Source organism: Nicotiana tabacum, chromosome 12 (genome assembly GCF_000715075.1).
Source record: "Nicotiana tabacum cultivar K326 chromosome 12, ASM71507v2, whole genome shotgun sequence".
In the NCBI taxonomy this organism is placed as follows: Eukaryota; Viridiplantae; Streptophyta; class Magnoliopsida; order Solanales; family Solanaceae; genus Nicotiana; species Nicotiana tabacum.
This window is the reverse complement of record NC_134091.1, coordinates 15,086,916-15,098,536: the sequence shown is the minus strand read 5'-3', so window position 1 is coordinate 15,098,536 and position 11,621 is coordinate 15,086,916. Positions and strand designations below refer to the sequence as shown.

At 30.5% G+C, this 11,621-nt stretch overlaps 1 protein-coding gene across 1 annotated transcript; it reads left to right on the top strand.

Annotated features, from left to right (window-relative positions):
* Window positions 1–9,934: 9,934 nt before the first annotated feature.
* Window positions 9,935–11,278, top strand: LOC107759751 (uncharacterized). The gene has a single exon (XM_016577750.2). The coding sequence runs from the start codon at window positions 10,097–10,099 to the stop codon at window positions 11,066–11,068; it is 972 nt and encodes a 323-aa protein (XP_016433236.1). The 5' UTR covers window positions 9,935–10,096; the 3' UTR covers window positions 11,069–11,278.
* The last annotated feature ends 343 nt before the right edge of the window (window positions 11,279–11,621 follow it).

Sequence of the window (11,621 nt, the reverse complement as noted above, 5' to 3'; positions counted from 1 at the left end):
CAAAACGATACTATAAAGGGATCTCCTGAAGAGACCCGAGATCTTATTAGTTTTGATTTTTCTGAAGAAATCAATGAACCCGAGACTCAAGTAAGTAAGGAACTTTTAATAAGTTCTACATGTGATGGGATTAATTTAAATTGATCTGAAATAGTGGTGGATAATATTTTTGCATATAATGTTACACTTAACATTATGCAAGATAGTGAGGATTTTGAACCTCGACCTGTCAAAGAATGTCGACAAAGATCTGATTAGCCAAAAAGGCAAGGGAAAATTCAATCAGAATTGAACGCACTTGCTAAAAAAGAGGTCTTTGGACCAGTAGTCCAAACACCTGTTGGTATAAAATCAGTTTGTCATAAATGGATTTTTGTGCGAAAAAGGAATGACAAAAATGAAGTTGAAAGATACAAGGCTCGCCTTGTCGTACAAGGATTCCCACAACGACCTAAAATCGATTATGAAGAAACATATTCACCCGTTATGGATTCCATAACATTTCGATATCTCATCAGTTTAGCCTTACGTGAAAGGCTTAAAATACATCTGATGGATGTGGTTACAGCTTATCTGTACTGGTCACTTGATAATGAGATTTATATGAAAATCCCTAAAGGATTTAAAATGCCTGAAGCAAATTCAAAATCTCGGAAAATGTATTTAATCATATTACAAAGATCTTTGTACGGTTTAAAGCAATTTGGGTGCATGTGGTATAATCGCCTTAGTGAATATTTGTTGAAATGAGGTTACATAAATTATGTTATTTGTCTATATATTTTTATAAAGAAAATGGCATCAGAATTTGTTATACTTGCTATTTATGTTGATGACATAAATCTTGGTGGAACTATAGAAGAGCTCCAAAAGGCAATTGAATATGTTAAGAAAGAATTTAAGATGAAAGATCTTGGAAAGACAAAACTTTGTCTTGGACTACAAATTGAATATTTAGCAAATGGGATCTTTATGCATCAATCTGCCTATACAGAAAGGGTCTTAAAATGCTTTTACATGGACAAAGCGCACCCATTGAGTACACCAATGGTTGTTCGATCACTTGAAGTGAATAAGGACCCGTTCCGACCTCCAGAAGAGGATGAGGAACTCCTGAGTCCCGAAACACCCTATCTTAGTGCAATTGGTGCACTTATGTATCTTGCTATTGCTACAAGGCCTGACATAGCATTTTTTGTTAATTTACTAACAAGATATAGCTCTTCTCCTACACGGAGATATTGGAATGGGATTAAACATATTTTGCGATATTTAAAGGGAACTCTTGATATGAGTTTGTTTTATGCTAACAAAGGTAGTGCAGTGATTGTTGGTTCAGATGCAGGTTATTTATCTGATCCCCATAAAGCTCGATCTCAAACCGGGTATGTGTTTACATGTGGAGGTACTGTCATATCATGGCGCTCCACAAAGTAATCAATTGCTGCTACTTCTTCAAATCATGCTGAGATAATAGCTATTCATGAAGCAAGTAGGGAATGCGTATGGTTGAGATCAGTGATTCATTTTATTCAAGAAAAATGTGGTTTGAAATGTGATAAAATATCCACAATTTTATACGAAGACAATGTTGCATGCATAGCACAATTAAAGGGAGGATTTATAAAAGGAGATAGAACGAAACACATTTCACCAAAATTATTCTACACACATTATCTTCAGAAAAATGGTGACATCGATGTGCAACAAATCCGTTCAAGTGACAATCCAGCAGATTTGTTCACTAACTCTTTGCCAACTTCAACTTTTGAGAAGATGATATACAAGATTGGAATGCGAAAACTCAAATATTTGAAACAAGGTTTTTATCAGGGGGAGTGAAATACGCATTATACTCTTTTTTTCTTACTAAAGTTTTTTCCATGGGGGTTTTCTTGTAAGGTTTTTAATGAGTCAGCTAGAAATGCGTATTACTAAATATGTGTACTCTTTTTCTTTCACTAAGATTTTTTCCAATCGATTTTCCTAGTAAGGTTTTAACGAGGCACAATATCTTTTAATGAACATCCATTGGGGAGTGTTATGAAATTAATTATATTGTGGATGTCCATTTACTACTCTTCTATAGAGAATCTTCCTGAAGAAGATTATCCGTTTGGTACTCTATTGAAGTTTATCTACCAGCAGCTGATACAGGCAGGTTGCAAGCAACTCAATGAAATGATTTGCAGCAGCTTCTTATTAAGCAGGCAGATTGCAAGCATCTCATGCAGACAACTTACAAGCACCTCAAGAAAAGCCTTGCAGCTGCTTCCTGAAAAGTCTCGCAGCTGCTTCCTTTCTTCTATAAATAGAGGAGTTTTCAGTTTATTATTTACATTAGTTTGAAATTGAATAATATATCAGTTTCTCTCTATATTTGTCTTTACTTTACGGTCTTTATTTTATAACAAAATTTTATTTTTAGATATAATAAATTATGAGTAGAGAAATGGATAAAATTCACAAATAGCTACTTTTCAGCAAATGAAAATTAGCAATTGTTATAGAGTTTCAAATTTTACTGATGTAATTCCGAGATATTGTCATGGAAGTTCAATTGTGAAATTTGAAACTCTATAACAGTGATTATTTATTAACTACATGACTGAAAAGTGAATAGCGCTATTACTACTAGAGAAAAGCTGGTAGGAGTGAACTCCCTTAAGTTTAATAATGGGCAAGCTACATATTTGGTCAGTCGGTCAAAAATAATTATATCCGCTAGTTAATATACAAAATATTATATAAAAAATATGTATATTTTATATATTATATATTAATATACAAAAATATACTTTTTGCTGGCTATTAATTTTTTAGAGTGACTATACTATTTAGTTTCTCGTTTCATAATTGGGTTTGTCATTAATTGGCTCATGTTGGTTTAGGCCAAGTGAGGTATTTCTCAAATTGTTACACAAATAGCCGATCAGATTTAATGTTTACTTTTTCTAGGCGGAATACATATATTATATACTACTTGTTAATAATTATACATTCGTTAGTTATTTTATATTTAAGAGATTAGTTGGGTGGCTATTTGGGTTAATTCTTCTCTATTTCCTTTATTTCCCCTAGGATTTCTCAATTTATTGTTTAATGTAGAGTATGTAAAAGCAAGGGCGGATGGAGCTTAAAGTTACCGAGTTCAACTGAACCCAATATTTTCGATGCAAAGCTTAAATTTATGAGTAAAAATTACTAAAATTATAATAAATAATAAATGTAAATTTATAACTTTAAAAATATAATAGGTTCACCAAAAATCTTGATGATTGAACCCATAAAACTCAAATCCTGAATCGCCCGTGTAAAAAGAGCAATTAGGCACATTAAGCTCCTGCGGCCGTGCTAAATGTAGAGTTCGAAAAGAAACTAACTTTGTATTTCTTTAAGCTTAAATATTTCTAGATAATTGAAAATTATCAATGTCTTGAAAGTAGTTAGTTTCTTGCTAAGAAAATAGCTTTTTCTGCACACATACACTGATACACACCAACTAATTATTGCGAGAAGTAACTTTCATTTAATATAGGGAATATTCAGATCAGACAGATTTGATTGAAAATTTTGAAAGCGTACACACGTATCCTATATGCCCCATTAGCTAGTGTTCATTTAAGTCAGAATTTAATTTGGTACCTAAACCCCACCCCACCCCCCCCTCCCAACCTTTCATTCTATTTAAATTTAAATTTAAATGAAGATGAGAAATTGAATCCTAATCCCTAAAGTAGATATTCAATTACCCTACAAATAAATGTTTGGAGTGTATGAACAAAGTCTCACATGAAAAGTAGAAAAGAAAAATAAGCTACTTATAAGGAGTTGGATACTCTTAATGATGCGAGGCCTTTTGGGAAAAACCGTACAGGTTTGGCCTAAAGCGGATAATATCACACCATGTTAAGAGATGAAGGCAGGAGAATTGCAAGGTAAACTATTGAGATTGGCTTTTAATTTCTTCAGAAGGAATCATTCATCATTTGATTCTTTTTTCGCTTTTATGCTATTTAAATATTGATATTTTATACATATTTACGAGAGATATAAAAATAAAATATTTGTTACAAATATTTATTTTTGTCAACTCAAGGGACAAAAGGGACATGTGTGGTGTATACAATAATTATACATATTTGGGACATAACATTCTTTTTATACAAATTGTTATAGAATTTAAATTCAAACTTTGAAAAAGATAATGCCAAGAAATTGATTTGTGCCTTTTCCTATAGGAGTTCAAGATGTGCCTTGCTGTAAGTGATTAATGAATAATTAAAATTTTACAAAACACTACAATTGGGAGCCCTTGTATAATCACTATTTCTCCGCTATTCCGAAAGTAAAGTGATTAAATTATATCCAAACTATATACGATCACTATGCAAAAAAAATATACAACTACAAATCTCACTATACAAAAGATATACAACATATAATATAATTTATATAAAAAATATACAATTTTGATACAAAAAAGCTAGAATCTTTCAAATATTTTACTATACTACAGTTCATGTGCACACTAGTACAAAATGTATATACATTTTTTATACATCGTAGTCATTCAATATACAAAATAGATGTCACTATACAAAATATATACAAAAAGACTGTCACTATATAAAAAATATACAAAATAGATGCCACTATACAAAATATATACAAAAAAGACAGTCATTATACAAAAGATATACAAAATAGATCGTCACTGTATAATTTATATACAATAAACTGTCACTATACAAAAAATATACTAAATAGACTGTCACTATACAAAAAAAATACAAAATAGACTATCACAATATAAAAAATATACAAAATAGGTTGTCACTATACAAAAAATATACAAAATAGACATTTCGGGCTATTAAATGTAATATGTTTGGGCCGGAGGTACATTTCGTGTCAATAGGAAAAATATGGGCTATTAAAATTTTGAAGGGCTATAGAGGATCATTTTCTTGAGTATTTTTGGACCGTTTTAGCCCAACAAGACGAGTTGGGGGAACTCCTCTAATTTTCTAAAATTAGAACAGACCGGAGATCTTCAATATTATTGTTTCAAGGTTCCTTATTTTTTTTCTCCAATAGGTTAACTACTATGTCAAGAGTGAGTTGCTTTAGTGGTAAGCACCCTCCACTTCTAACCAAAAGGTTGTGAGTTTGAGTCACCCCAAGACCAAGGTGGGGAGTTCTTGGAGGGAGGGAGCCGAGGATCTATCGGAAACAGCCTCTCTATCCCAGGGTCGGGGTAAGGTCTGCGTACAAACTACCCTCCCTAAACCCCACTAATGAGATTATACTGGGTTGTTGTTGTTGTTCTATCTCAATTTATTTCATATATATATATATATATATATATATATATATATATATATATCTTCTTCTTTTATAAGTCCAGATTCTCCTCATGCACTAAATTAATGAAATTATATGTATGCAACAAAGGTCCAAATAACGTGACCAACACTTGCACGGGTGGTAATATTTTTAATAGTTGCATGCATAATGTTCAGATACAGAATTATTTGTTAGATTCAGTATCTTATGCATGCCTGTAATGCCTATTTTTTATCGTTTATTTTGTTGTCCTATAAACTATGGCAACTGATACATATTAAATGCGTTCTAGAAGGTGACATTAAAAGAGCAACCAAACAATTTTGTTGTAGTAAACTAGAAAGTCGGAGACTTTGCAATTTCATCACATTTTACTTAGGTTAAATGCTTTAATTTTTCCAACACCGTCCATTTTTTACCTGCTCTTAATACACTACATATTCACCAGTTCAAACCAAAAAAAAAAGGTCAGAAAAAAATAAATTAGAAAGTCATTATCAAATGACTTGATTGCATCCTCATTTGCCAAAATATTCCATAAAAAAACAAAGAAGAAAAAAAACAAAGGAGAAAGTTGGTGAATGTGTACTGAAAAAAATGAATAGAAAATGGACAAAATCAGATTAGGTTACTAGTGCCCAAACTGTCATATACATTGTTCACCAATTTTATTCCTAGCAAGTATAAAGTTATAAATTTCTTTCTGATACCATATAGACATAGTACTAAACATAATATAAAAATCAAGCAAATAATTAATTACTCCCCCATGTACTAGCGACATTATCTGTGCGCATACAACTCGAATAATTAAGGTGGAGACAGACAGATTTTGTTTTTTTTTTAAAAAGAAATTGGGTGGATGTAACCCTGAACCTGATAAGTAAAAAAAAAAAAAAAAAAAGATAAGAGAACCCTGTAAAAAGATCAAAACCTATAGTTTGTGATGCAAAATAAAGTTAAAAACCTATAGTTTGTGATGCAAAATAAAGTTAAAAACCTATAGTTTGTGATGCAAAATAAAGTTAAATATGATAAGATGCAATATCAGTCTCAAAGTAGAGTTAACTAAAAATTTCTTTATTAAGGCTAGTTAAGAGATCGAAATCCTATCAATCATCTCATTATACCCGTTGGTAGTGCATGTAAGAAATGTTAAAGCTATATTTTTGTCACTCTAATTGAAGTAGTGTACATGTTATATACAGGGCGGATTTAGGGTAAATTTCAGTGCACGTGAATCCATGTTCTTTCTGTCAAATTATGTATTTTATATACAAATTTTCAAGAACTGATATAATATTATTTATTGACCCCCCATACTCCAAAAATGTTGAATGGTGCAATTGGTTGAATGTTGCGTTATTTACTCAAAGGAAGAGATATCAGAAACAACTTCTATATATCTATGAGGTAGGAGTAAGGTCTCCGTACACACTCTCACCAGACCCCATTTATGGGATCAAACTGAATTTGTTGTTATTGTTATTGTTACTAGATCTGCCTCTGGTTATATACCTAATCGTAGGGAGAACGGTAGATCTATATGGTAGGCTAATAGCCTGTTTGGCGTCAATTTTTAGGAGTAATTTTTAAAAGTTTGGCCAAATACTAATTATTTCTCTAAAGTACTTTTCAAATTAATTAGTCAAACGCAAATTGCTTCTCATCAAAAATATTTTTTTGAAAAGTATTTTTATAAAAAGCACTTCTCAAAATAAGTTTAATTTTAGAAGTTTGGCCAAACACGTTAAGTATGAAAACGGATTGTAGTAGGTTATATTTTGGGGTCCATCTGGGGCTATATAATTTGCCAGCCTCAAAACCAGTCAATATTATAGCTTTTTTATTTTTTATTTTTTAGTCAATATTGTGACTTGAGCCAACAAATCTCATACTACTAACCATAAAGCATATCTAGAAGTTATCAATTAGTCATTAACAACCTCATATTAAACCACACATTTTGGACATTTAATTAAATGTAAAAGTAAAATAACAGCTGTAGGGGTCGTATATTTCCAAGAATAGCGAATGGATAAATGAGAAAATACACATTTTAGAAGGGATATTTTGTCTTGTAGGTGAGCTGGTAAGGATGGTTGAAGAGAAAATTAGGAATTTCAATCTAGAATTAGTTTGACTTTTGGTACTCTCTCTCTTCATTTTTACTTGTCCGCTATGGACATTTTATACCCCTTAAGAAATAATAAATAAAGTGTATTGTTTACCATGATATCCATATTAATTGATGTATATTTTTAATGGATTTGAGAAAATAACTTAAAATGGGTAATTAATACCGTGGGTATAATATGAAAAAAGAAATTGTCTTCTCTTGATATGCTAAAAGTGACAAGGAAAAATAAAAATCTATTCTTATAATACTAGATAAGTAAAAGTGAACGAATGGAGTAATTAACTTCTCTAATTAGTTTCGTAGTTATTTCACGCTAATTTTCATAATCATGGTTAGAGGTTTAAGAGTAAATTTCATGGGAGGTCATTCAACTTTGTGTTCATTGCTCAAAAGTCATTTTTCTTTCTTTTGTTACGTAAAAGTCATTCAACTTTGTGTTCATTACCCAAAATTCACTTCTCTTTCTTTTGTTACACAAAAATTATTTTACTATACTCTAGTTATCACAATAATCACTTTGTGTAACAAATCTATTTTTATTATTTAAAAAATAAATATTTTTTATCATTTTTATATTTAAAATATGTTCATGTTTAAATATGATTAAATAAATTGAGTGCCGTAAAAAAATAAAATGTATTGATATATTATAAAAATAATAAATAAAATAATTTAAATTTATTTTAATTATAAGTAAAATACCTATATAAAAATATATTATATAGTATGTACTCCACATAGAAGGTATTACATAAATGAGAGGATTTATAATGTCAAGGACATAATAGACTTTTCAAATAAAAAGTATTATAAAATTTGGCCAATGTAACTTTTGTGATAAATAGAGTAAAGCAAAATAATTTTTGTGTAACAAATGAAAGAAAAATGACTTTTGGATAATGAACACAAAGTTGAATGATTTTTATGTAACAAAAAGAAAAAAAATAACTATTGCATGATGAACACAAAGTTGAACGATCACCCATAAAATTTATTCCAAATTTAATAAAAGCAACATATTTGACTAATTATTCGAATAGTGATTCAGCTTTCCATTTGTTTGCAAATCTTCAACCAAAATAACATATAGTCAAAAGAGAGCCATGATTGTCTAAAAGGCAGAATACCTTTTTATTCATGACTAAGAAGCAGTAATATTAAAGCCTCTCTTTCCTATTCTTATTACAACTAATAATCTTGCTTCCCACGTTTATTTTATAAAATATAATGAAAATCCTATCTCTTATTATTCTATTAATAATCTTACTTACGATTTGTCTTCACATCATCCGACCTACTACAATGTTCGAAATGTTCTAGATTACTAGAACCCCAAACTCCATTTATTTTAGTACAAACTACCTCTTATCTGCAAAATTCACATAACTTCCCCTTCGATTTCTTAAAAATACACAATTTCAATCCCCTTCTTTGTGGAACATCATACTCCTTCCGATCCTTTTCATCTGTTGCTTTAGCAAAAAAATAAATTCGAAAAATAATTGTCACTTTAAATAATCAAGAAGGCACTAATTTTTCTTGGAAATAACGTTTAAGAAAAAGAAAAGAATAGAATGTTCTTCATTAATGTCTAGGTCCTCTAGGAATACTATTTTCCTTTCACACTTCTTTAACTCTTTGTTTTTTCTAGAAACAGATTACTTGGCCAGAAATCAATGACTTCATATTGATATTTCATACGAGAAGGAGATACTTGGAGCAACGATAAATTTTTTTAATAATGAATACCACTAATACTTGTATTATGATAGATTATTTACATCATATCTCTTAGGATGCGGTCCTTCCTCAGATCCCGCATAAATACAAGATGCCTTATGTATCAATCTACCTTTTTTTAAAAAAAATTACTTCATGCAATATGAAGCTCCCTTTTTGGACACATTTTTTTTTCTTTGCAAACAATGTTTGTTCATGGAACTTCATCAATTTTTGAAAAATAATTAAAGAAATTTTTTTAAGTTCGCAGAACTAGTTTGGACTAGTTTTTGGATGGAAAATTTTTTTCCACTCACAAAATTTCAACTTGCAAAACTATTATTCAACATAACTTCAAAAATACGTATTTTTAAGTTTCAACAAAATTTATATCCAAACGCCTTACGAAATATCCACAAGGATGTATATATAATTTTGGAAACTAGAGGGGCTTTATTTGCAATTACAAAATATATGTAAATGATCAACCTAAGATGATGAAGCTCATTACGCATGACTCTACCCTCTTCAATTACATTACACTTGTAATTCTTCATGTCATTTTCCAAATATCTTTAACTTTTACTTGAAGGACAATCCAAAATTTATATAATTGTGGGTCATTATATACATTGTGTCCAAAATCAATATGTCATTTGTCCATAAAAAACCATGACAATTTTTTTTTATAGAAAGGTAATAAAAGGCGGCTTGCTTAATTAGAATTTAAACTCATAGCCCCACATAAGTCAATAATATTTAGCTCTCCTCCTTCCTTTGCTCTTTACAAAATCTTGGCTTCTCCCTTTCCTTATATAAACATCTTAAAAACACCATTTTCTTCTGTTTCTGCTAAGCTTTCATTTAACAGAAACCAGCAAAAGAAAAATGGAAGTAGCGATACCCTATAATGAAATGGATAATTTCGAGTTCAGTGCAAGATCATCACCATTTACTAGTCCACCTTCTACACCAAAACCCTTCAATGGTGATTATTACTTTAGTGCTCCTCCTAGTCCTTCTCATCTCTCTCAATTTTATCGTGAATTCAACAGTTTGTTCTTAGCTGATAATAATGTTGAAATTTCCAGCCATGTTAGTGGAGATGACTTTGCTTTTGATATTAGTCAAGAATTGGAAAAAAGTTCTGTTTCAGCTGAAGAATTGTTTGTTGGTGGTATGATCAAGCCTTTAAAACCATCCCATATTTCACAAACTCAAACAAGAAACAAAAAACAAGAAACTGAACACCCTTTTGTTATTTCTGCTGAAAAAAATACAAGAAAAAGTAGTACAACAGAAAGGGAAAGTAGGGCAAAACAGAGAGTTTCATCAAATGGGAGTATGTCATCTTCTTCAAGTAGAAGAGAAACAAGATCACTTTCTCCTATGAGAATTTCTCAATATCAATGGGAAGAACAAGAAGAAGAAGAGGAAGAAGAAGAAAGAAAGCGAAGATCTAATTCTGCGTGTTCAGCTTTGACTTCATCATTTTCTAATAAAGGAAGCAGAAAATGGAGATTTAAAGATTTTTTCTTATTTAGGAGTGCATCAGAAGGAAGAGCATCAGATAAAGATCCACTAAAGAAATATACTGCAGCTTATAAAGCAGGAAAAAACTCAAGTTTTAAGGGAAATGATAGTCCTATTTCTTCTTCATCTAAAGCTATTGTTACAACAAGAAGGAAAAAAGGACAAGTTTCAGCTCATGAATTGCATTATACAGTGAATAGAGCAGTTTCATCTGATTTGAAAAAGAGAACTTTCTTGCCATATAAACAAGGGATTTTGGGACAATTGGCTTTTAATCCTGCAGTTCATGCATTGGCTAATGGCTTTGGATTATCACGCAAATCATGATAATTTTGATGTTTAGTCATTAATTCCATTTTTTTTTTGTATAGACAATATTTGTCTTTTTATTTTTATTTTTAATGTTGTTTTATTTATGAGTTAGGGGAGTGGTTATTGTCAATCACTGAAAACTGGTGAAAAATATCCATATTCCTGTATAAGTTTTAATATTGTAAGCTGGATCATTAGATGAATAATTCCTTTTTTCAGAATTAATTTTGCATTTGTCTAGAAATTAAGTTAGGAATTTGCTACTTCGTCCCAATTTATGTGTCATACTTTCCTTTTTAGTCTGTCCAAAAAAGAAATAAATACTTTTTTATTTAGAAATAACTTAATTTTAAAAAATTTAATTTTACTTTTGATGAAATAATTTACAGCTGCACAAGTATTTATAGCTTGTTTTATATCACAAGATTCAAAAGTCTTCCTTTCTTTTTTTTATTAAATAAAGATTTACGCAGTCGTTGCGTCCTTGCTTTGAGCACCGGCATAGCAGAATTCGAATCCGCTGCTCAGATGAGTGGCTCTTGACTTCGTAAACATATCTATGTTGTTA